This window comes from Citrus clementina, unplaced genomic scaffold (genome assembly GCF_000493195.1).
Source record: "Citrus clementina cultivar Clemenules unplaced genomic scaffold, Citrus_clementina_v1.0 scaffold_3, whole genome shotgun sequence".
In the NCBI taxonomy this organism is placed as follows: domain Eukaryota; kingdom Viridiplantae; phylum Streptophyta; class Magnoliopsida; order Sapindales; family Rutaceae; genus Citrus; species Citrus x clementina.
This window is the reverse complement of record NW_006262339.1, coordinates 27784243-27810780: the sequence shown is the minus strand read 5'-3', so window position 1 is coordinate 27810780 and position 26538 is coordinate 27784243. Positions and strand designations below refer to the sequence as shown.

The window sequence follows — 26538 nt, the reverse complement described above, 5'->3', positions numbered from 1 at the left end:
GATCACCCATCAGTCATCACAGGTAAACATTTACTCTCTCTTCTTGCTTCAAACTTCGGTCTTCCCTTTGGTGGTTCTCTAGTTCAAATCCACCCATATTTTCCCATCAACCAAACAAGCTTTTTCCTTCCACCTTCTCTCTCTGTCTCTCTCGCTCTCTATCTATAACACTCTTACCAATCTTCATTTGACAAAAAAGTTGACACCTTTGAGCAACGAAAGATAAAAAAATTTCAGACTATTCTCTGTCTTCCTCCTTAAAACCTCACACTTCCTGCTTTTCCAATCAACCAAACAACATTTTCCCTCTTGAACACTCCTACCAATCTTCTTCACGTGACAACAAGATCACACCTTTGAGAGAAAAGGTAAAAGAAACAAATTTTCCCATCTGCCAAACAACATTTTCTCTCTATTAATCCTAGATAACCAATCTTCACATGACCAAAAGTTCAAACTTTTTAATTGAAAGCTAAAATGCCGACAATCATTTTCCTCTTTTTTACTCTTTTTACCACCACCACGACTAGCCTCCCCCTCCAACACCACAACCGACGTCGTTTGCTCCACCAGCCTTTTTTCCCAGTACCCACTACTCCCCCACCGTTACAACAGCCCTCACCGTCACCGTCACCTTCTCCGTTTCCTCAACCCCAGCACAAACTATTACCAAAATACCCATTTTCCACTACCCCACCAAACAACCCTCAAAAGCCTTTCTTTCCGTCATACCCTTCTCCGCCGCCGCCGCCCCCGGCGCCGCCCGTTCTCTCGACGTTCCCGGCCAACATCTCCTCTCTTCTCTTCCCCCACCCACCTTCTAAGTCCGCCCACCGCCACGTAATCATCCTTGCCATCTCCCTCTCCTTTCTCTCCGCCGCTGTCCTTATCGCTGCTGCGGCAGTCTTCATATACTTCCGAAGCAAGCACCGCAGCAGTCCGGACAAAACTTCAACATCCGACGGCCAGCGTCTTTTCCCGCCAAATTTACCTCCATCAGACGGCGGCCACAAAACTCCAACTGTCCAGCGCAATGTGTCGTCGTCGTCGAACCAACCCAGCACGTCGTCAGAATTTCTCTACCTGGGCACTCTCGTAAACTCCCGTTCTGGAGAAATGCCTGTCGATACAAGAAACGCCGCCGTGAAAATTGGCGTTTCAAAATCTCCGTCAGGGTATCACAAGCTTGGCTCGCCGGAGCTAAATCCTCTGCCGCCGTTGCCGAAGCAAAATTCCAGTTTCACGAGCGGGGAAATGTGTTTCAGCAAAGAAGATGATAATGAAGTGAAAAATATAACAACGGAAGAAGATGAAGATGATGAGGAAGAGGAGTTCTTTTCGCCGAGAGGGTCGTCGGGTCGTAAAGAGAGTCGAGAAATCTCGACGCCGGCGCGTATTGGGTCGAGCTCAAGAAATTTTGGAAGCCGCAGCTTTAACTCGAGAACTGCTTCGTACCCATATTCACATTCTTGCTCACCGACTAATTCCATCACCAGTTCTTGTAACTCTGTGTCGAGAAATTCAAGTCCTAATCTGATGATGAAATCGAGATTTCAAGAAAATGCTCATAACAAAAATAACTCGTCTGTTTCTTCATCGTCGAGAAGTGATTCTAGTGGTACCCAGAACTCGCCTGATCGAGCTGTTCCTGTCAAACTTCCACCACCACCACCACCTTTGCCGCCGGCGCGGTTCTGGGAGGTACCGATGGCTGCTCCGAAAAGTTCAGGGCATCCAGTTCTTGTGGCACCTTCGAGTTTGAGGCCTGTTGGGTTGAAGAATTTGGGGCTGAGTTTAGGTAATGAGGAATTGATGAAGAATGAGAATGTGGAGAAGAGTGAGGAGACGCCGAGGCCGAAGTTGAAGCCTTTACATTGGGATAAAGTCAGGGCAAGTTCTGATCGGGCTATGGTGTGGGATCAGTTTAAATCGGGCTCGTTTCAGTGAGTAACTATTGACCCTTTATTGCTTTTTGCCTGTTAATTAAGTTTTTGTCTTTGGATTAAGTAAATCCGTGTGTTTTTTGAGTTTGCAGAATGTTGTTTTGGTTGCAGATTGAATGAGGAAATGATTGAGACATTATTCACGGTGAATAGCTCGAATCTGAATTCTAAAGATAATGGTAGAAAGCAGGTTCTTTCAGTTCCAAATCAGGAAAATCGGGTGCTTGATCCCAAGAAGTCTCAAAACATTGCAATTTTGCTGAGGGCACTTAATGTTACTGTTGATGAAGTGTGCGAAGGTCTTCTGGAAGGTAAAGTTGTTGCAGTTATTTAAAGTATGAAGCATCATAGATGTTGTGTGCTATGCATTGCCGCACTATTGTATGTTAAAATATTTCTTTTGAAATGTATATTGTTTTGTTGGGAGTTGGCAAAATTTGATACGTCCTGATTACCCGACACGAACACGACACGCATAAATCAGTATAGGTCGTCAAATTTTACATGGTTATTAAATGGGTTGGGTCCAGGTCGATATGATTTTTTTCAGTGTCGGGTTAGTGTTAAAGTTCTTGATCCATTTACTATTAATGACACGATTATTTTTTAAAATTAATTTCTAGGTTCTTGTTATTGAAACTCTAATATTGAACATGATTCTCTCTTTTTATTTTTTGGGAAAGGATAAACATATACACTGTTTTATTTATAAAATTGTATATAGGTTTAGAACTTTAATAATGTAAGTGAACTATCAGCACACATGTATATTTTATGATATTGATATATAGTGTCATTTACATATATATATATAATTAAAATTTTATTGGTGCAAACGTGTAATATTTTGGTGGGTGTAACATTTATTAAATATATATATATTAAATGGGTAATTAAGTAACCCGATTATTTTTCGTGTCGGGTTTGGATCTCAATTTTTTGACATGATTATTAAATGGGTCGTGTTTGGATCGACCTAAATTTGACTCCTAAATTTGACATGACACGAACCGACGTCCTGTTTTGCTAGCTCTAGTTTTGTTCGAAAAGGCAGTTTGCTTGATTGCTATAAAAGTCATCTGAATGTTACATTTTTTTCTACTTCCAAAATTTCTTGGAAAAAGTTTTGTAAGCCTTAAGAACTCATGAGCACTTTGAGTCTTTGATTACTTATGCTGAACAGTTACAGTTACATTGCCCCTGCTAACAGTGCAGAGTGTACTTCTAAACCAAAAAATTGATTGCCACTGCATGCGTAATTAGCAGAAAAAATAGCACTTGGTTGTCAGAAGAACTCAGAAAGTTGGTTAACTTATTGTTTTGCCTGTCCTTTTGTCATTAACTTGTTTATTTGCTTGCTTTTTATCACATACCAAATTGCCTAATGGGGGCATAGCTTGGCTGGCATGAATATGGTTTGAGCATATTCAACCAGCTGAGTTTGAGTAATACTGAGAGGGTAAGGGTTGGTGTTTATTGGGTGAGGTTTCTCATCCAATAAAAAAAAAAATAGAAAAGTAAGTCATGAGCTTAAAATCTACGTTTCTGTGCTTTGGTGTGATGTGATCAATTAGCAACTTTGTGCCTCTAAAATTATTGTATTTTTTTATGCTCATGAACAGGAAATTCAGATACACTTGGGGCAGAGCTGCTGGAAAGTTTGTTAAAGATGGCTCCAACCAAAGAAGAAGAGCGTAAGATAAAGGAGTTCAAAGATGAATCACCATTTAAGCTAGGACCTGCCGAGAAATTTCTTAGGGCAGTGCTTGAAATTCCTTTTGCATTCAAGAGAGTAGATGCAATGCTCTACATTGCCAATTTTGACTCTGAAGTTGAGTACCTTAAAAGGTCTTTCGAAACTCTGCAGGTAAATTGTGATCCTTCTTCTCTCTCCCTCTCTCTCTCTCTCTTGCTTGCACGCACAGGCACTCGTGCACATGCATATTCATTATTTTACTTTGTTTTGTGTTTGTTTAGGATGTTTCAAACTGGTTCCTCATAGACATATGCTGTGAACTTCATTGACTAATTCTTTTCCATGTTGTTCCTTTTACTTGAAGATGCCCTACCTTTCTACTAAGCAATTTAATTAATTTTATCATGATTTGGAATCACCAGTGCTTAGAACAAATCAAAAGATAAAACAATTGGATATAGGAAGAATTGTTGAAACATGTACTTTCCATTGCAACTTATTTCTTTTTAGCTAACTAGTTTTGACAATTAGAAAGCTTATTACGAGTTCTAGTTTGTTATGGCAGTCAATTATCGATTCCTGGCCCCCATCTATCCTTTCATTTGTGCTAAAAGATTCAAACATTAAGTCACATTAGCGACATATAATCAATAATCTAAACCACTGAAAAGTTGCTTGTGCTCATCCTGTTGCTTTTATGCTTGAGAACTAAATGGTACAATGTTGTTTAATGTGAGAAATTCCTCCTCTTAACTACTGCTACTATGCTGCAATTTTCAGTTGGTTTTTATTATTTATTTTTTGGGGACTGGAAGTTGTCAAGGCAGAGAGGCTTTCATAAAACCTTGCCAAATATGTGAAAAGAGTGTATATATCCCCTTCAACATTGAGCCAACTGATTTTCAGCATGGAACTTTTGAAATGTTATTAGGTGTGCAACTTCTGGATGATATGTTTCTTTTAGGCCTTGTCTCTTTAGCCAAAGTAGGGCCGGTGGGCACAAAACTTTAATTACTATTCTAATCTATATAGCATTTTCCTTCGATGTTCATTTCAAAAACCTGATTGGGTACGGTGGTGGAGTCACAAGGTGAGAAGTTACAATTTAGCATAACAAAAAAAATATCTGCAGTCAGGGTGAAATAAGTATTTTAATGGAAGATACATATGCTAAACTCATTTTCTTCCAGATTGCATAGTTTTCCAAGTAATCGTTATCTGATTTTTTGAATTGAAAATATTCAAAGTTTTCTATTTGCCATCTTAGTGTTCATTTTCTGTCTGCTTCTTAAACCTTTCTTCCTTGTTGGCAGGTGGCTTGTGGAGAACTGAGGAAAAGCAGAATGTTCCTTAAGCTTTTAGAAGCAGTGCTGAAAACTGGGAATCGCATGAATGTTGGCACTAACCGCGGTGATGCCCATGCCTTCAAGCTGGACACACTACTGAAGCTTGTTGATGTTAAGGGTGCTGATGGGAAAACCACCCTCTTGCATTTTGTGGTACAGGAAATCATCAGAGCTGAAGGTTCTCGTCTGTCTGGTGCCAATCCAGATACAAAAACTGAGAAAACTCAACAGTCTTCTTTCCAAGATGATGTTGAATTCAGAAAGCTCGGCCTACAAGTTGTTTCAAGTCTAAGTGGGGAGCTTACAAATGTGAAAAAGGCTGCTGCAATGGATTCAGATGTGCTTAGCAGTGAAGTCGCAAAATTAGCTGCAGGAATCACAAAGATAATGGAAGTAGTGAAATTAAACGAAGAAATTGCAATGAAGGAAAGCAGTCGGAAATTCTCCCATTCAATGAACGAGTTCTTGAAAAAGGCAGAACAAGAGATTATAAGCATCCAATCCCAAGAGAGTGTTGCTCTTTCTATGGTGAAGGAAATAACTGAGTACTTCCATGGGAACTCAGCTAAGGAAGAAGCTCATCCATTCCGGATTTTCTTGGTGGTAAAGGAATTTCTTTCTACTCTCGATCAGGTATGCAAGGAAGTTGGCAGAATCAATGAGAGAACTATATACAGTTCAGTGCGTCCAATGCCAACAAACCCAGCCCTTCCGCCAGCTTTCCCTGGCTTTAATGGACGGCAGCATTATAGTTCGTCAGATGATGAAAGCTCATCCCAATCTTAATGCCTTATTTTCATCTCAGGCAATTCTGTATTTCTCTGCTAAAAATCACAAGGACGCAGATCAGAAGTGGTGGATGCTGAGTGTATTTTGGATAGAGCTTGCAGTAGAGTTCATAATCTTCATTTGGCTGCTGCATTTTCTGTATAATCTTCACATTAAGATTTTTAGAAACTAATTTATCTTTTGTGTAACATAGGCGGAGCGGAGGGAATAGTGTCAACAAGTAATTAGCATTTGCTGAAACAGTAGATTTTGTATATCTGTTAAAAACCTTTTCGAAATGATCTGTCAGAAACTTAAAATTCAAAGATTATTCTGTCAAGTAAAAGCAGCAGCGGTCATAATTCTCATTATCTCATAGGTTATCAAATCCAAGAAAATGATCAATCACCTTAATGGTATCAACTAGCAAGGCAATGGGACAAGCTTATATTGTACCTTTGAAAGAAAGATGATCAATTTGACAAAGTTTTCTGCCTGTGCACGTTCAAACTTGCATTGAACCTTGAAATGAAAGGTTATCAATTTGACAATATTTTCTACCGGGACATGTTCAATTGTGTAAGTTGGATGTTGATTTAATCAATCGATCATTTGCTATTACTATAAAGTTACCACAAGTTTCATGTCACGACCTGAAACTTCTACAAGTTTCCCTCGAGAAAAAGAAAATGTTATTCTCCGGTGCTTTGTTCATGCTGAACTTATTTTGCCTTAGAGAAAGATCATGGTTGTGCCAACTGGGAATTCTCAGCATCCATACGTTCCAGCACCCGTCGCGCTTCCTCTTCTGTGGCAGGAACAACATTCCGAATGCTCAATCCATCTTTCTTTACCTCAGGACGGATAGTAAAGGTGAAGTAGAATTTATTTGATATCTGTTCATATTACAAGACAAGCCAATCGGAGAAGGTAAATTTAAAACAGATAAATATGCTAGCCTAGGATTAGCATAAAATTCTCAGGCATTAGCATTTGCAAAGTCAATGGATTCGGAAAAAATATAATAAGCCATCATAGTTTTATATCACAATCAAGAGAAGTTTAGGATGCTTCTGATGGCATTTAAGATGAACTCCTTGCAAAACTGGATACAACTTCATACATTTCCTTAACAAATTTCCTAGTTATTTCTTTTTCATTTTTTTTTTCAGGATGATGAATGGCTCGTCAGATATCTAACATGGCAGATGAGTTTATATTCATATTCAGGTGCTCACCTCACTGGCCCTTAGTTCAGGACTTGTAACATGAGCTACAACTTCTACATTTATCAGAGGTCTGGCTGGGTTCTCAAGTTCCGTATACAAAACACATGACTTGAGACGGAGGAAGTTTCCGACATCCACCTGCATCAGCAAAGTAAGTATACCATGAATATTTAGCAATAGTTCCTCAGCCAAATCCATAAGCAACGAATTTTGTTCAGAGCTTTTTGGCATATTTTCCATCTAATTGGATTAATCAGCGGTATCTGACTACTATAAAAATGAGTGAATCTTGCATAGTCTCCTGCTCTCTCTTAGTTTTTGAAAATCTGCAATTTTTTACTCATTTTCTTCCGACCTACTACAGGAGCTCAACATCTTAGGCGTTCGTAACACAAACATGCGTACTCACAGGTTTTAAAAAATCAACATGATCTACTTCAACAAAGAGAGGTGCTGCACCAGCAAATGTGTAAGCAGTTGAGAAGGCCAGTTCAGATGCTTTACGCATCAAAAATCCGCCAAAAATCCGACCATGAATGTTCCTTTGCTGTGGCTGACACATCAAGGAGTTCTCATGGCATGTATCCTTAATAAGAATGCTATCTCTGTCTGCCAGTGCTGGCATGTCACAGAAGATTCGCCCTTCAGCCAACAATGCATTAAGCCTGTCTTTATCTCCATTTTCAGCAGTCATTTTCCTTTCTGCTCTCTTTGTTTTCCGCATTTTGTTCCTTTGCTCAGCTTCTTCCCAAAGCAATTTTTCTTTCTCTTTTTCAGGCAAGATCTGGTTAATTGGAGCTGATTTTCCTGTCTTCGTGTCACGAGCTACAAATGTGAAGTTTGCCACAAGGGCTACTGATTCCGTTGAATCTGTAGTATCTGCAAAACAAGTTTCCTTACTAAGACATGGCCAGTGCAAATACCAGATTGAAACTTTAAAAATACGAAGGTACGTAAATATAGAGATAATTTTGGAACACCTCAGTAGAAGAACATAAAAAGAGTTTCTAAGGTTCTCCCTCAGTTTTGAACCTAGTTTAAAGGCTTAACACTCTAATGTTTCCAAGGTCCTACCTGCTCCACGCCCATGGTGGAATATACTTTACATGTTATAGGCAACAGCAGTGTTCATGATCAGATTATCAAAGAATTTTTAGGTGAGCTAAGACAAATCTCATGCTGATATAAAGTTTTTTTTTTTTTGGAGAGATTATGCTGATATAAAGTTAATTCAGAAAATGCAGCCCTGTTCTTTCTTTGGTGGGGAAAATAAAATCCAACTCAGACTGGTCTAATTTCCACAGATAATCAATTTACGCTTGGTGGGGATAAATAACTTTGACCCTACACGTTTACTACAAAAAGAAAAATCTTCGGAGACATATGCTCAACTATATAGCCAGACCAACTCCATGACTGGATGCATCTCTAGCTTCGGATGCTGGTTACTTCACTGCCTTTACACTGTATAACTCACCCATGACCATATTCTATAAGTGGTTTATGATTACTTTCTTGATTACCATCATAAAATGATCTTTCACTAATTGAAAATATACACAAGCCCATTTCCATTTTAAAGAACATGGTTACCTGCACAATTATATTAGACAGCAAGATGCCAAATAATTACCCAAGGTTATTCAGAACAAGAGACCACGGTCCAATCATAGCCCAGAAAGCCAAAAACACGAAAACTCTTGATTCATATGGAGTACCTTGTGTGGATTGAGTCACTTCAAGTTGAATCTCCATGGAAGACCGCCCAACCCATGTAACAGCTCCAGTTAGTTCCAAATCGATGTCAACACGGATTGGTTTCTTCACAACCATCCTGTCAACAGAAGCAGTGACCAATAATATAGGCCTTGTCGCGCCATCATCATTGCAACAATGCTGGTTGGCACAAACAAATGAATTACAAACTCCAGATGTTGTCATCTATTTATCAACAACAATGAACCTGTTGCGTAATTTCCAAGTGACATATTATGCATAACTACAATCAGACAAAAGGAATTCACGGTCTTGACTGTGATGAGCTAAAATCATTATGAAAATGTTAAAATTTTAAAAAGCACTAATCAAACTGAAAATTGAACAAAAATACAAGACTTAGCTATTATAACATAGAGATTAGCAAATTGGCTTGGAAAGCAATGGATTTTGACAGAACCTAGCCCCCAGTAATGATAAATAACCAAAATTCCAAGCTGTGCTGGCAGCATTACGTGAAAAGAGACTGAATAAAACGATTGTAAATTTTACATCAGCCAGGCAACAAGTATGAGACCACTGATAAACGACACGCGTCAGATAGTAATACACACCACTCTAAAAACCAACAAACCGTCAAGTGAAAGAATCCACCGTTCAAAAGAACATCATCAAAGCAATACCCAACAAATCCTATGTGAAAACAAACTAACTTGCAAAAAAACTCATTTTAGAATTCACTGGAATCTTAAAAGCCTTAGTACCTTGTATGAAATGGTTCCAGCAAGAGCATCAAGATCCTCAAGTAACTTCCCCATCCTCATCTCATTCCAAGGATTCCTGTACTGCTCTTTAAGTATATAATCACTTGAAAACTTGTAAAGAATACTGGTCCTGCTCTTAGATGGGGGTTTTGCAGCCAATTCACTTTGTGCAATCGAATCAATTGGCTTATCTCCTGTTTTTTCAAACATCCTTGTTCTTGCTTCCCATAAAGCATTAGTTACAGGCGAATGGTACATTCCAGGCCACAAACTGAGTGGTTTCCGCATTGAAGAACCTGCGTCTATAGGTTTTGAGCTCTCAAATGAAGGGGATGAGTCAGAAATTTTATCAGAAAATGATCTTGTTGGAACAAATTTGTATAAAAATGGATCAAAACATTTAGTTTTGAACATGAAGCTTGATTCTTCGGATGAGTTGAACAAAAGGGTATTGATGGGTTCATTATTTAAGTGAGACTTCAACGATGACAGGGAGCTCAAACTAGCAAAAGACATGATTTTGCATATGGGTTTTGGTTCTTTTGATGAACTAAGCAAGTGGGTGGTCACAAAATTGGATCTTGAAAACTGAACAGTGTGTTGAGCAAGATTGGGTTGTGATTTTGAATCAGAAATGAATTTGGATTTTGGTTTTCTGAGTGGTCTGAATCTCATCATGGTTGAAATTGAAGGGACGATCAAAATGAAAAAGAAGTCTTAATCTTGAGCCGAATTATAGGATAGAAAGTTTATGAATGAGATAGCTATGTGACAATGAACTGTTTCAGTTTGACTGGTTGGTTGCTTCCATCATTTCAGGAAACTTTGAACACTGAGCAGAGCATAGGTTTCATTTTGGATCTGGTTCATTCTGAAGGATGTTTGTTATGTGGTTCAGTTCATATGGGGAGCGTATAAGTTAATGACTATTTCAAAAATAATTTATTAATTAACCAACAGGACAACAACCCGGCACTAAAATGACTATTGAAAGTTTTACTTTCCTATAAAAAAAGATTGCATCGAAAATATGATATTTAATATATATATTTATTTATTTATTTATTTGTGTGTTGTGTATATTTATTTTAAAAAGTTATTATATAATTAATAATTATATTTGAATAAATTACACATATCATACATATTTTAAAATATATTTGACCATCAGGGCAGAAATCTGCACACGATAATGTACGTTATCAAGAATCCATTTGTGAAATATGCAACTATAACGTAAGGAATAATTAAAAAATTGGGAAGTAATGAGAAAATGGGATCAAAATTTTCACTAGAAAACTTAACTGAATATGTTGGACCAAGCAGTTTAATTATGTATTCAATTGCCTAAGAGACACAAAATGTCATGTATTTTAGGATGAAATTACTTATTTTATTTTGCACATTATGTTTCATGCATAAATATAAATTATATATCCAAGATTTATGTGAGGTCAATTTTTGAACTTTGAGATCTATCTTTCACGACAAGAAACACATCCCGTTAAGTTATCTTTTAGAATAATTGGGGTTTTTATTTGGTAAAGAAAAAAATTATAATTAGACATCAGATTGTGATATTTCCACTCATTGTGTAAACTCATCCCACTTTAGAAAAATAATTACAAAAAATTTACATTCTCAAATAATTTTTTTTGAACAATTAAACAATTAAATCCCCATTAATTATTTAAACTTATGGTACAAAACAATATATTTTGAAAATTTTAGTTATTTTATGTTATAAGGATAAAATAATTAAGTTACAATTATATTAAAATAACGATCAACAATTGTCAAGAGACCTATATAACAAAAAGAATATAATTGATTAATATCCTTATATTTAAAATTTATTATATAATTTGTGAGGTGGCTTACTTAATTATTTTTATTTTCCAACCAATCTATACATTTTACGTAAGCCCCCGCATGAGAGTGTGTTTGTAGATTTTATATATGTATAGTTGTATTTGGTGAATTAGTATTATACTTCTATTAGGCAATCAATCTAATTAAAATTGAAATAACCCTAGCCCTCAATTAAATTATTTAACTATCGCTATTATTACTTCCGCCCATCGAAGCTCTGCAACTTTCTGTTGAGAAAAAAAACCCTAACTCTTGTCAGCTAAGCGAGAGCAAACGAATCCAATTCATCAGAATTCCCTCATCCCGTTTCAGCTCGAAGCTCTCCTTCTTCTTCCCAGGTAACTCAGATCTTTCCTCATAGAAATTTCATTAGATGCCTATATCAACTCTTGATTTTTCTTTTCATTCTTTAATCTTTGTTGAATAACATTTAAAAATATGATTTTTCTTTTGAAATATTTCTGGGTTTTGTGAATAATCAACTGGGGTTTCAATAACTCTTATATGTAAATCAGAGCTGCACGAGGAACTTGAAAATTCTGAGCATTTGTTTATTATTTATTTATTTATTTATTTTTGGTTGAAATTTAGGTTAAAGAAGATGAGTACAGGAGGCGAGAAAGGTTCGGCCACTACAAAAACTCCCGCAGATTTCCTCAAGTCTATTCGTGGTCGACCCGTTGTCGTAAAACTCAACTCTGGTGTTGACTACCGAGGTTGGCCTTTTTGAAAATCTTTTGTATTGCGTATTTTGTTCGTTATTTATGTTCTAATTTTTGTTTTCTTTTTAATGTGAATATGAATTATAAGGATAATTGTTCTTTTAGAGGTTTGTCATTGGAGAATTTGATTTAATTTGATTCAATATTTACAAAATGTGAGTCGTGGCTTGAGCTCTTGCATGATGATTTGGCAATCTCGTGAAAAGTCGAGAAATTTTCCCTTTTAGGCTTTCTTCTCCTTTTGGGTTTGGTTTGCAAGGGTTTTGTTTTAATTTTAGGGCTTATATTGTGTAGAAAGTGTTTTCGAACATATAATGTGATTTTGTTATAGCTACGATGGCCTCAGTTGTACAATTGTTATCAAAAGTTTTATTCTGACTCCATTTCTCCCATCGTGTGTATTCCTAAGAGAGAAAGAAAGGAGAAAAATATAAAGAAAAACCTAGTCCTGTTCCGTTTGTCTTAGGATTGCGCCATGCTTGATCTTTAGTTGGTCCAACTTTGTCTTAAGCCGCAACAGCAAAAAGATTAAAGTTCCTTAATGTCTCTACTTTGCTACTCGTTGTTCTGATATCCTTTGGAATCCATTGAATATATGAATGTAGGAGGTTTTGGGGTTTGGTTATAAGTTCTCTTTCAAATTAGTTGGACTTTAAACTAGGAGTCATGCTCAATGTGCAAACAATGCTGAGGAAATACAGCTTGGAAATGTGTATATGTTACTACTTTCCTAGTTATAATGTTTTTGCTAGGTATCATGCTCAATGTGAAAACAGATGTTGAGTTAATACTGCTTGGAGTTGTGTATATGTTACAACTTTCCTAGTTATACTGTTTTTTGTACCATTACCATTTAATGTGTTGGAAAAGCCAGATGCTGTCAAATTTAAGGACAACAATCAAGCTTTTTTGTTGCTACTCTGTCATTGCTCTTCAGGATGTATGAAGCTCTATATTTGTTTTACAGAATGAGCGTCCATGTTAATTTGAATTTATATTCTGAAGAATTGCATGAATAAATGATCTTTAAATTTGCAAGGATTAAATCATATTTGTCTTTTGAATGGAAGTATCACCTGGAAACTTGAAGATATATTAAAAAAAAGGGGCTAAAGAGCTAAAGATGTAAACACAAGGCAGCAAAGATGAAAGATTGAATTTTTAGCCAGCATGACTTTTGTTGCATTCATGACTCTAATACATACAAAATGCATTCTTCTTCGCCAAAAAATGCCCAGCACAGTCGCTGCTGTAATACTCATCTATCAAGAGAATTCCTGAGATTGCCAATTCATTTGTATGGGTCATCATTTCTTGCTGACTCAGTTTCCATGCAGTGAGCTGATATTGAGGTTCATGCTAAGTCCATTCACCAAGACATTTATCAAATACCTTCTTTATTTCAGCAAGGTGTCCGGTGTGTTCATTAAGTTTTGGTGACAGCTTGTGCGTGTGGTCTGCTTGTACCCATAGTTTTGCTTGGCTATGATATGAATCTGTTTCAGCTCTCCTGACAGTTTTTCTTTTCATACAGGCATTCTGGCTTGTCTAGATGGATACATGAATATTGCTATGGAGCAAACAGAAGAATATGTCAATGGACAGCTGAAAAACAAGTATGGCGATGCATTCATCCGTGGAAATAATGGTAATAATCATAAGATTTTTGTCTTTTTTTTTTCTTTAAAGGTTAGTTTAATAGCAATAATCATTTACTTTGGCAATAACCAGGTCTTTCATTCCTTTTATGCAGTTCTTTACATTAGTACATCAAAGAGAACATTAGCAGATGGGGCCTAGTTCTCATCACAAGTTTCTTCCCCTGCAATCAACATTTTCCTGATTAATTTGAATTGTAAGATTACATGGATTTTGAAAGTCAGAGTGTACTAGAAATGTGTCCAACTTGAATGAAACAGTGAGACTTTTGCTATGTATTCATTATGTCGTATGGAAAAAAAAAATGTCAAATTCTTCATTTGTAGCAATATTGAGAATTTGGTATAGTCAAATGAAAAAAAAATGTTGACAGCTGTTTCATTGCTCTTCTGATGAATTTGTGCATAGAACAGAGGTTCGTTGAACTGCCTTGTTATTAAAGCCTGAGTTGTAGGAAAAATTCTGTCCCGCATGCTTCTGCTTCTGTTACATGTATATCCTGTTAGTGCAGCTCTCCGGTATTTCAGAAATTGAGAGAGAGATTCCAGTCCAGTATTTTGGATTTGTTAAACTTTATGAAAGCTATTGAACTGTGCGGTTTATAGTATAATGGTATAATATTATTAAACTGTATGGCTTAATATATAACCAAACTATATTGCCTGCAGTTCAATATCACTTCACATTAAGATATTAGAGGGTATTAAAATATGAAATATGGAGAAGAAAAATTAAACCACCTTTTTGTACCTGAGAAATAAACAAAATTAACTAAAGCAATTAGTGGATTTCGTCGTAAATTTATTCTTTTGTTTACGTTCAATAGTTTCCATAAAGTGATTTTGGTATCGGATAATATTTATAAAACCAAGCAGATTAATCATTAAGTATTTAGCATGAAAATTGTAAACAATACCATGAAAATTACAATTAAATTATTCCTAAGTAATGAACTCATAATGAAACAAATTAAGAAATATCAACGGAAGAACAAAGTTTTTTTTAGTATATTCATGCTATGGATTTATCATGTATAATTTGTCATTCGTAGTTAATAATAATAATAATTGCCCGATATATATGACACAAGTGAAATTATATCAAAATGTTATTTACATTCTCTTTTCCTCTTAGCTACTTTCAACAGAATAGAGGGTACAGAATTTAAATGTCTACTTAGAAAATTAAGATCTCATGATGCTATCACAAAACTTCTCCAAAGATTAATTAAAAATAAGATAATATATGGTACTAAGAAAGTAAATAATTCATATTGTCATCTATAGACTTTACAATTGTGTTAGTTGATAAAACATAAACCTTTTAATTACTAATTTATCAAGTAAAAATTGATAATGTGGCAATTGTTAACATCTTTTCTCTGTCACATTTTAGAGACAAATTTTTTTCCCACCCTTAATTAAAAAGTTGAAAAATATATGCTAGCGGCGACCCATACACATTCACCAAGTCGTGGCATTAGTTTGACGCACACAAGATAATTGCGGGAAAAACAAATGTATTTATTTATTTTTAATTTCCGGCCGTAATTCACAAAATTATAATTACCCCTTGCGTAAGAAATTATTCTTTAGAGTTGATCAAAAAAGAAATTATTATCTAGACAAAAAATAGATACTAGAACTTCCAAATTTAATGCTCTGGTTTTGTTACATAAATTCATTTCTTTTAGGTTTATTTTATTAAATCTAATGGACAACCAAATCAACTTCAGAGAAGTGTGTGTGTGTGTGTGGGCAATTTTTATTTTTTTTAATAGCGTGTTTCATTCAAAAGAGAAAAAAAAGAAAAGAGAAAAAAGAAACATCACAAAATGAATATTTAGATCTGAAACTGAAACTTAATCGTTTCACTTCACCATTCTCCTGCAAGATCCTCTTGCCAAGAAACAAAAAATTTTATTCGCTCTTATTCTTTTATTTTTACAATTTTACCGGGTTTCCTCCAGAAGTCTTGGGAAATATTATTAACCCCAGCAGCATTCGAACAGATACAAGAATGTGCTGAAATTAAAGGACGTCATAATAAACCTGCATGCCGGGCAGAAAATGGTCCTAATGCTTTCTTTGCTGATATTACCTTGCTCACCAACAATTTCCACTTGGCTTCGTCTTTTTTGCTCTGCTGCTGCATTTTTTCCTTGAAATGCCTAAGCAATCCATATTTACAGAAACAGTGTTAATACCACTGTAAAAAAGAACCCCATATCCTGTTTTCTTCTTTTCCAAAAAACAAAAACAAAAAAATTCAAGTATTTAAAGCTTATTTTCCCAAAACTACGATCTGTTAACAAGATATTCTATTAGAGTATAAATGACTTTCAGTTCTTCTTTCCCAAATGTTTAATGGCACAAACACAGGTTAATTTCATGCTTACCTACAAAGAGGGACCTTGCATAAATCAGGTTCATTGCACATGCGAGAATGCAGTTCAAGCAGCTGCCACATGCGTTTACAGTGAACACATCCACCAGGAACCCGAGTCTTACAGTTGGAGAAATGACGGACTAAAGCCTCGAGCCCTTTGCAAGCTGGAAAATTGCAGGCAACCTGGCTTCCTTTCAGCACTTTGTCACGTGGACCAATTGTCCTACAGCCGTCCCTGCATATGTGAAGAAGTGCCTCCATTGCCTCATGCAGCTGTAAGTACACCTTTCGCTCTTCCACTTTTCTTAACCTCTCTTGTTTTCTCTGAAATCAGGAAGTGATTCTAAATGAGTAACAGAGTTCCTGAATCCATGTGACAACAACGGAAGTGATTCTAAATGAGTCATAAAATTCCTGAAACCATATGACAGCAATATCACGAGTTGACTTTCTAATTAATAAGGGAATATTTTTGCACTCTACTTTCTAAATAACTATCTCAGAAAAGCGCATTCAGTACACACTTATTCATGCTCAATATTACAAGTAAATCATAATTTGAGACAGCAGTTCTTGTCCTCTGCAGTCCAATGATGCCTGCACTAGCATCATGTTTTAAGAGAGAAATTATAATGAAAGCAAACACATTTTTTAGCTTTCATGAAAGAAAACAGAACTCTGGATGTGGAAATTAATAAAATGAGAAATTACCACCAAGGTATTGAGAAGTAAATTGATTGAAGTAGTGGTGAATATGCATTCAGGGGTTTGAAATCATAATAAACTACAAATTTTATTTATGTCATTCAGAAAACTGGCAACTATATTGCATTTAACTAAGCGCACGTGCCTTCGAGGAAACATGTTCTATCAGACAAAAAGTCGCTAAATGATTAAACTGGAGAGCTTTTACGGGGTCCAAAGATATTCCACAGAGAAGAAATATAATGCCAAATGTGCAAAAGCTCTGCCGTGGTTAACTTAAATACATTCTGAACATCAAAATGCCTTTAAAAAAGTGATTCAAAATGACGTATTTCAGAAATAAATTGAAAAACAGGGTTCAAGCATAATGCACAAACACATTTTATTTGAGACTGACTACAAAGAAAAGGTTGGAAAATTTATCAAATTTTGAAGGAAGTGAAAAATAAATTCTCATACGTTTAACCAATACTGATGCTTAAATTATAGAATTCTTTACAGGAAAGAACACAATGGTTATTAAATTGAGAAGCAAACTATAGGGAGTTGTATTGTACTCAACATTTATCATGCTGAGCAGGCGCATAGGGGCTAATGCAAACATTTTTGGTGCAGATATTAATACTAAAATCAATATGAAAACAACAATTACCACAATCCAATAAAGGAATCAAAATTTCAAAACGCAAACAGGAAGACATTTGGCAGTCATCATAATAGATTCCACATAACGTAAGGCAATATCATTAGCATCATCAAAAAACCAATATAAATTGCTCCAAAATAAGAAGAGGAACTGCCTTACGGAGTCTTCATCAACAACGGACTCTACAAGTTCTTGTTCCAGTGCAGGATTAGCACGCTTCATGATTTTCCAACCTTCAGTTAAAGTTATAGCTTTGAAGTCCTTCACAACCATACGCACACATATTAAGGAGAGTCTTGGTGCATCACAGTTCCTTGCTAACTGTAGCACATCTATTACATTTTCTTTGGTTAACCCTCCCTGTTCTAGAAAGTATTCACACACTCTTTTCAGAGGTGGAACCAAGTAGGAGTGTGACAAAACCAACAAATGGAGAACAAACTTCTTCAAATCTTCCTCTTCAAAGCTGCATTAGGATATGGAAGAATCAATAAGTCAAACAAGGTAAGCCAGGACGGTTGAAAATGCAGAAAATAACTGAAAGGTAACTTGGACCATCTTGTTCTACCAAAGCAAAAATTGGATCAACTACCATTTATCATGCAAATCAAGAAACAAGGTTCTCTCTTTCAGAACAAGCATATAAACCATGTAAGACTCTCTTTCCTCTGTCCAAGGGTTCTTTTACAAAACCAGAGTTTAGATACCGAGTCATTTCTTTTGTGTTTCAAGCCTCAGTTACCATCAATGTGGACAATTATGACATTGGAAGAACTATAGGTAGAACCACAGACCAGAAGATAGGTCAGCTGGAAAATCAAACTCACCATAGCTTGAGTCAAATGCCTGAAAGCTATTTCTCAGGAAATAGTCTTTATAAGAATTAAACAGAATAAACAAACTAGATGCACTGAGTATTTTTAAAATACAATGACTAATGTAAGCGTAAATGTGCTTCACAGGGACTCTAATGTTGCATCAACTATTATTGATAAACATTATAAGAACATAATATCAAACAGGAACAAAATCAAATGTCAGAGTTACTGCAGTGAAAATCTGGGACCCATTTTTGAATCATCAACACCATAATAATTCATTTTCAAGGAATCTTAGGACCCAATAAATTAGTAACGTGCAAATCCTCTGAAAATTATATTCATCATTTTACGAAACAAAATAATGTTCAGAATATGACAAAAGATACAGATAGGAAAATTATCACAGAAATGATTTTGACAGCCCACTTAGATATTCAAGCATAATGAGAATATGGCAAGAATTCTTTCAACATACCAGGAGGAATAGAGAAAACGAAAAAATGCATAGACAGCTTCATGAGGCACCCCTGGAATTTTGATATATTTGAAACCATTCTTTACTTTTGATTGCTGCAGAATATTCCCCAGCACAGGTGAGGCAATACTCTGCACAAATAACAGTTCTAACTTCAGGAATTTTCTCCCATCAAAATTGAATATTAACGGTCCCAGGATTTCTTCTATCCATTTATAAACAGAGTAATTCCAAACACTGTATATTTATGTTGAATAGATGCCAACTCTTCACGCAGGTTCTAAAATTGCTAACATAGCCACTGGAACATCTATTTAACATCCATAACATCTCCGAAATGAAATTACTTTACAGTACTAAAGAAATTGTCAATGAGATAATCCCGAGTAGCTCCACTTTAACAGAGAAGTAAGGCAAAGTTCAATTAACTAACCAGTATACTGGAATGAGCTTGAATACAGGATTCGTCCATGGTTATAATATAGACATCTGCACCATTTCCTTCCTTGAAAAGCTTATCCCATACATCCTTTGTTTCCTTTGGAACAAAACTACAATGTAAAAATCTATTGGGATATTTGTTTTTTGTACAGGGTTTAATAGGGAGAGGGGGTGGCTTGGGTATACTACAGTTATAGGTTACAGAAGAGGTGGGAACTTCCAGCACATGTAAAATATCGGCTGCATTCCCCTCCTCCACACGTATATTAAACGACCCACAGAAGGATTCGCCAGCGGCACAAAGCCAGGGAGACTCAATATCTGGCGAAGCCATCAGCTACGGAAGTATCTGAATATTCAAATTACACAATCTCTCTACAAGAACTGCATAAACAAAGTCAAATAAGAAAGTGAACATCAGTCACGAACCCGTTATACGAAAGAGCACTAATCAATCAAGAACTTGTATAATGTTTGCTCTTTAACTAACATATAATAAGCAATCAAGAGCGGAAGTAACAAAAAACATCTAAATGCAACAATCAACAGTTGATATGCTATAAACTAATCCAAATATATAACTACATAGTTCAAAAGGAATCTGAAGGTTGCATCAAAGTTCTTATATGAATAAACAAACAAGAATAGAATCAATACCATTCCCAAAGCTATTTGCTGAATCATACTGTTCGTGGGATTAAAATACTTCTACAAAGGAATCTTACAAAATCCAGTCAATCAAACACACGTATTCACTTCAAAATTCGTGTTCATCAGTTCAAGTAACAATAAAATTTGGTCAAATGAACCATGCCATAAAATTAAAATCTAACATGTACCCAGATCAGAGATCACCACATACATGAATCTAAACATCAATGAAAGAGTACACACCAACTCATTCACATGCAAAAAGCTTTAAACTTTACAGTACCACATTTATTAAAGCCACTGCACTACACGTGTGCGATAAATATTGAAACATCAGAAGTCTCAAACCATATTTAAAAAATAATAAATCCACAAATAAATAAATTAGTCTAATTATATGTTAAAATAATATAAAGCTGTAACCAAAGACGTGCTTAGCTCCACAGAAAAATATAAAAAAAATTAAAAAAAACTTTAAACAAAGTAGCAAATCCGGATACAAAGTTAAGAAAAAAATGAAGTGAAAATTGTATCAATCTTCAGCTAAAAAAAGAATTTTAATCGTATCAATTAGGTGAGCTTTAATTTTCAAGGAAGGTAAAACGAAATCTTGAAGCAAAAGCGTTGACTGAAAAAACTGAAAAAAATTGAAGCTTTAGTACATCGTCATAGTCGATCAAAATTAAGAAGCAGCAAAAAGCTGGAGGAGATATTTGGGGTTACCTTTTTGATTGATTTATTTCAATAAAATTATTATTATTAATGTTAAAAAAACGAATTTTTGAGTTGATACTAAACGAAGGAATGTGGGGAAAAGTAGAGGGGTGTGAGGAAGGAGTGAGAATGAAACGGTGACGTCTTGGGGGTGTAGTGGGGGAAACAGGTGGCGAGATGAGGAAGAGGCGGGTGACAAAAACAGGAGGTAAATGGAAGGCACGCACGAGTCCTTTATATTTATTTTATTCATTGGGAAATTGGGAGCGGTGAGTTCCAGTACACTTGTTGCTTTTTTTTTTTTGTTTTTATTTGCTTTTAAAAAAATTCTTTAATATAATTAAAGAAAATACCCTAGTTTTGATGGTGAAATTGATATGACATTTTATTAAGCATTTATCGTATCGTGATAAATTAAATGAACGTGTTTCTTTTTCTTTTTCTTTTTTGTTTTGCGCTTTTAGGTAGGTTTCGTGTGGACTTGTCTGCTTACGTGTCGTTTTTTAATTAGATCGGAATATTATTATCTTTTTGTAAGATTTTGGATACGAATAATTGAAAATGGAGTGCGATTTTTGCAGGTAATTATTTTTCTGAATAATAGACTTCATTTATTTCCGAATAACCAATCAAAAATAACAAAGTAATTGCCTGGGATCTAGCCAAACATAAAAATCAAAGCATCAGAATACAAATTTAGATAAAACATCTGTCATTTGATTACAAATATGAAAGACATGGCGAATCAAAAAATTTTATAAATAAGCACTACATTTTGTAAACTATAAAAAAAAGTATATTAAAGTAACATTTATGTATATTCAATAAATTGAATCAAGGTCATGTTCATGCAAGGAAGTTGGCTACCGTATAATTTTTTGTTTTTATAATTTCTCAAAAGGAATATCAGTTGAATTAAAGTAACATATACTAAGATTGATTGATGACAGATGAGTGTATAGATGATTATAAATGAGCATTAGGATTGATTGTCGAGTAAATATTAAAAAATGATTTAATGAAGTTGGTAGTTAATAAATGGCACATGAGGTGCTCGACAAAATATCTATTAGGGATTTTTTGTCTCATTTTAGGTAGATTAAGGTGTTGATGGTGCATTCATGCAAAGTCATGTTTTGTAAACTCATCATCTAGTACAAAACGTTTGCGACAACAAGCTTAAGAGGCTATTTTGGATTTCTATAAAATCGCGCACGCAACAGGGCCTATCGCAATCGCGCCTACTTTTTAAGTGACATGCACTGTCTCCTGGGCAATAGGTGTTTGTCTCCCCAAATTACAGAAAACTTGTTTATGTAATTTTAAGTGAAGAATGCTCATCTCCCGGGAGACAGGTGGCTGTCTCACCAAATTACAGAAAACTTGTTTAACTAATTTTGAGTGACGAATGCTCGTCTCTTGGGAGACAGAAACTGTCGCGTGAAATCAAAACCACTAAAATATAATTTAGTTTTCTCAGCAACAGACTATGTCAGTCTCCAAAATACATTAAAGGATTCCATCACCACTAAACTAGTAGTATTTTAGTTGTTTAAAGAAATAAGTAAATTCCAAACCATCAAGTTGTATATCACCAAACCAACAACATAAATAACAAACATTTAAATTTGTACCAAAAGGAAAAAAAAATAGTATGAGTTAATTGAATTAGAAAATAATACTAAGTAGAATGACATCATAATTTAAATTACAACGACATGTGCATTTCCGCAGCTTACAGTTGGTGACAGTCACAAATTGACTCAATTTCATCAACCTATACATCCAACAGTCACTCATATACACAAAAAGAACAATTGCACTAACAATATGCTATGATAGTTAAGTTATACTTTATACATGGCATTGTCACTATAATGTGAGTTCGTTAGTATCACATTTATACAGAATATACAAAAACTCAAGCGCAGCGCCAACAACTTCATTAAACTCTCCTTCGCTATCAGCGTGAGGCAAATCATTGTCAATATCATTTTTTGTAGGTTCATCCGCATAGTGATCTCCATCGTCATTTGCTGGCATCCTCTCAAGAGAAGCTTCTATTGCTGTCACCTACTCAATGTGAACCTCATCATTCAAATCAGGGAGAGCAAACTTATTCTCGTCTGCTAAGTCAAACCAATCCATTTCTGCTGCAGGTTCTAGTGAAACAACAGACGGTTCAGTTGGCATTTCGTCCCGATCATATGTGAATATGCAGACACTAATAAGTGAAAACAAAGTAATAATTAAGAAGAAGAAGAAGAAGAAGAAGAAGAAGAAGAAGAAGAAGAAGAAGAAAAATAATAATAATAATAATAATAACAACAACAACAACAACAACAACGATATTACTAAAAAATAAAAACAACGTTTACAATAATAAAGAAAAATAATGATAATAGTAATACATTTTAATAAAGTTATTAATAATAATTGTGATAATAATAATGTATATATATGTTTTAATTATGTGTGTGTGTGTGTTTGTTTACTATTTTTATTTTGAATTAATATTAAGCATAAACTGTGTTTTTTGGGCGACAAGGGTTGTCGCCTGTATGACAAGCATTGTCACCCAAAAACACAGAAATTGAATTCAGACGACATAAGCCCGTCACACGGGCGATAATGCTGTCGCCCAAAAACAAAAACTGTGTTCGTGCAACGTGGGTCTGTCGCACGGGGGACAGGCCCCTGTCGCTAAAAAACACAAAAATTGTGTTTGTGCGACGGGCGCACAAAAATACTACAAATTTATAAACAGATCAACTTTAGTAAACTTTGGCCGAAAAAATAAACATTACAGCTAAGACTACTTCTATTTTACATACATATTTGTCATAAAAATCACAAATTATTAGTTTTATATGTTTTATTATACTATTTATGGTGTAAATCACAAACAAAAACACAACCAATAACAATTTTTTTTCAACTCATGCCCACATATTGCTAAACCCATTCTCTTTTTAATCAATTTTTCCACCATCAACCCAATGAACAAGAAAATCAAACCCAACCAACAACTACTTATGAAATCTCTAAAAATAAGAAAAATTAAAGGTATTTAAAAATTTTAGACTTTAATAAAGTAACTAACTTCTTACAAACTCCAATACCAGTGGCATATCCCGACCGCCGTCAATCGTCACTGGTCGATGGCCTTTTCCGACCACCCATGCTTGTCTTTTTCATGGGTTATATATTGTTTATTTACTTTTGTTCTAGCAACTGAGAGTAGGGGAGTAGAGTGGAAAATGCTTTGATTCTTGATGTGAGAGCAAGATATTTTCATTACTTTTTTGTGCTGGAGAAAGAGAAAATTCACTATTTTACACAATAGATATTTAGTGTAATTGGATAATATAATTATCTAATGAATTTCAAACCATTTTTAATTGTTAATTTTTTTTTTAGATTTTCAACATGTCTTGTACATTTTTGCCCTCAAATACTAACGTTATATGTGTATGTATAATAACCGTAAAGAAGATAAGTGAGAATATAATTAATTTCACCATCTAACTGGAATTATATCAAATCGGGAGGGATATTTAAAATAACTCTTATTTTATTTATTGGAAAATTGGGAACGCTAAGTTGCAGTACAGTTGTTGCTTTTTTTTTTTGTTTTTATTTGCTTTTAATTTTTTTTAATCTATATAAGAAATTACCGTAGTTTTGATGGTGAAATTGATATGACATTTTGTTAAGCATTTATCGTATCACGATAAATTGAATGAACGTGTTTCTTTTTCTTTTCTTTTGTTTTTCTTTTGCGCTTTTCGGTCGGTTTCGTGTGGACTTGCCTGCTTGCGCATCATTTTTTTTAATTAATTAGGAATATTATTACCTTTTTGTAAGATTCTGGATACGAATAATTGAAAATGGAGTACGATTTTTGCAGGTAATTATTTTTCTGAATAATAGACTTCATTTATTTCCGAATAACCAATAAAAAATAATAAAGTAATTGGCTGGGATCGAGCCAAACATAAAAATCAAAGCGACAGAGTACAAATTTAGTTAAAACATCTGCCATTTGATTACGAATTTGAAAGACATGGCCAATCAAAAAATTTTCTTTTGGTCGTAATAAGTATTGCACAAGTACTCTGTTATTCCAAGACTAGCTGAACAACATGTAAATTTTACTTTTGTTTGAATTTAATGTTTTTGTTATCGAATTTACACAATTTATTAAAGCATAAACTTCAAATGTTAATGTTGGATCCTTATCTAATAACTTAAATATTAATATGATTATTCAGCGAAAAAAATATAATGACAGATTCATTAAAAATTTAAAGTCAACTTGTAACTGCGATGTTAATAAATCTATTTTTTTTTAATTTTATTTATGTGATATTTGAATTCATATTCTTATATGAATTAGCGACTAAGATGTGGTCCCGTTAACATGATAATTATATTTATTTTTATTAATTTAAATTTTACTCTCACAACCATCAAACAATTAAAAAATCTTTAAAGAAAATGCCACATGATGCTTAGTGAATTAACATTCTCACATGAGAGATGAACTAGAGTCTTATCTAAAATTCTAAATCTAAGTCACTAGGCGGCTAACTAAAATTTTAATTAAGTAAATACCTAAATATAATTTCTTAAATGATATAATTTTGTAGTTTAATTAATATTTTAATCTTAAGTCACACAACACTCAACTTGTTGCTAATATACAACAAAAGGTCAAGTTCTCATTATATTCAGGGGACCTTGTTTGATTAATTGGTTGACTAGCCAAAGTTTTCATTTTTCTGCCACATAATGTATCCATATAGAATACGTAAATGTTTCTTTAATAGGTAGTTCTAGCCAAATTTGATATATCTTTCTAACTTTGGCTTAATAATTTTACTAATTCAAATTAATTCTATAGATTTACAATGTGAAGTAATAGATTAAGGTTATTTTAATATTGTATTATAATGTGCTAATATTTACAATCAATAATTAAAAAATTGTTAAATCTTTTATTGATAATTAAGTTATGAAACAATTTTAATGTTTAAGGTTTAGATCATATTATATATTTATGAATACAAATTCTTAATATAAAGTTGAAACAATATTTCTTGACAGCTTCTATTATGACGAAATACATAATTTATATTATATAGAAAATTGTTTAATACAATGAAGAATCTTTATTGAAGATTTAATAATAATGTCATAAGATGTCAAAATTAAATAGTATACCAAATACGATACAACATAATGTTAGTTTATAAAATTATATTTGCTTCAACCTACATACACATCCATTATTTGGTATACGAAAGAAAATAAGCACTACATTTTGTAAACTATAAGAAAAAAATATATTAAAGTAACATATACGTATGTTCAATAAATTAAATCAAGGTCATGTTCGTGCAAGGAAGTTCACCACTGTATAATTCTGTTTTTATAATTTCTCAAAAGGAATATTCAGTTGAATTCTTTTGATTTTTTTATGGGTAATTTTTAAAAACCTCCCCTGAGGTTTGGGCTTGTTGCAAGTAGATGGCGAGAATTGATTTATTTGTAAAAAACCCCCTACCGTCAGTTAAGTTTAACATTGACCGTTAGTTGACCGTGCAAAGACAATATTACCCTTAACAATAGTTTGTAAACGAAAATAACTAAAAAAAAACTAAAATTATTGGTGCAAAAAGCACAAACCCTATTTTTTGATAATTTTATCCTTGTCAATTTTAAAAATTTACAATATCATAGTTAAAGATTATGACTATTTCATTTTTAAATTTTTAATTTTATCTTTTTTGTAGGAATTTTAAGGAAATATCAATAATTTAAAGAGGATTTTTTAATTTTTTAATTTTAACTTTTTTATAGAAACTTTAAGAAAATATCAATAATTTAAAAAGTGTAAAATAGCTAATAATTTTGGTTTTTTTTTAGTTATTTTCGTTTATAAACTATTGTTAAGGGTAATATTGTCTTTGCACGGTC

At 34.2% G+C, this 26538-nt stretch overlaps 4 protein-coding genes across 5 annotated transcripts; 2 read left to right on the top strand and 2 right to left on the bottom strand.

The window, feature by feature from the left end:
• Window positions 1–7: 7 nt before the first annotated feature.
• LOC18048103 (formin-like protein 2) lies at window positions 8–6084 on the top strand. The gene is made up of 4 exons (XM_006442080.2): window positions 8–1943; window positions 2055–2254; window positions 3566–3810; window positions 4953–6084. Exons 1-4 carry the CDS (start codon window positions 478–480, stop codon window positions 5769–5771), a joined length of 2730 nt encoding a protein of 909 aa, XP_006442143.1. The 5' UTR covers window positions 8–477; the 3' UTR covers window positions 5772–6084.
• Window positions 6085–6194: 110 nt separating this feature from the next.
• On the bottom strand, window positions 6195–10389 carry LOC18048102 (acyl-coenzyme A thioesterase 9, mitochondrial). Its single transcript, XM_006442078.2, has 5 exons — window positions 9463–10389; window positions 8701–8878; window positions 7392–7861; window positions 6992–7120; window positions 6195–6649 (listed from the first exon to the last, which is right to left on the bottom strand). The coding sequence occupies exons 1-5, from the start codon at window positions 10138–10140 to the stop codon at window positions 6497–6499; spliced, it is 1608 nt and encodes a 535-aa protein (XP_006442141.1). The 5' UTR covers window positions 10141–10389; the 3' UTR covers window positions 6195–6496.
• Window positions 10390–11483: 1094 nt separating this feature from the next.
• Window positions 11484–14175, top strand: LOC18048101 (sm-like protein LSM36B). The gene is made up of 4 exons (XM_006442077.2): window positions 11484–11672; window positions 11926–12050; window positions 13591–13704; window positions 13810–14175. The coding sequence occupies exons 2-4, from the start codon at window positions 11936–11938 to the stop codon at window positions 13854–13856; spliced, it is 276 nt and encodes a 91-aa protein (XP_006442140.1). The 5' UTR covers window positions 11484–11672; window positions 11926–11935; the 3' UTR covers window positions 13857–14175.
• Window positions 14176–15554: 1379 nt separating this feature from the next.
• On the bottom strand, window positions 15555–20750 carry LOC18048100 (BTB/POZ and TAZ domain-containing protein 3). 2 transcript variants are annotated; one of them, XM_006442075.2, is made up of 6 exons: window positions 20566–20750; window positions 19184–19575; window positions 18751–18881; window positions 17614–17920; window positions 16114–16427; window positions 15555–15885 (listed from the first exon to the last, which is right to left on the bottom strand). In XM_006442075.2, exons 2-6 carry the CDS (start codon window positions 19523–19525, stop codon window positions 15756–15758), a joined length of 1224 nt encoding a protein of 407 aa, XP_006442138.1. In that variant the 5' UTR covers window positions 19526–19575; window positions 20566–20750; the 3' UTR covers window positions 15555–15755. The 2 variants fall into 2 exon arrangements, with proteins under 2 accessions (XP_006442138.1, XP_024044203.1); XM_024188435.1 differs by lacking the exon at window positions 20566–20750 and adding an exon at window positions 19849–20263.
• Between the last annotated feature and the right edge of the window lie 5788 nt (window positions 20751–26538).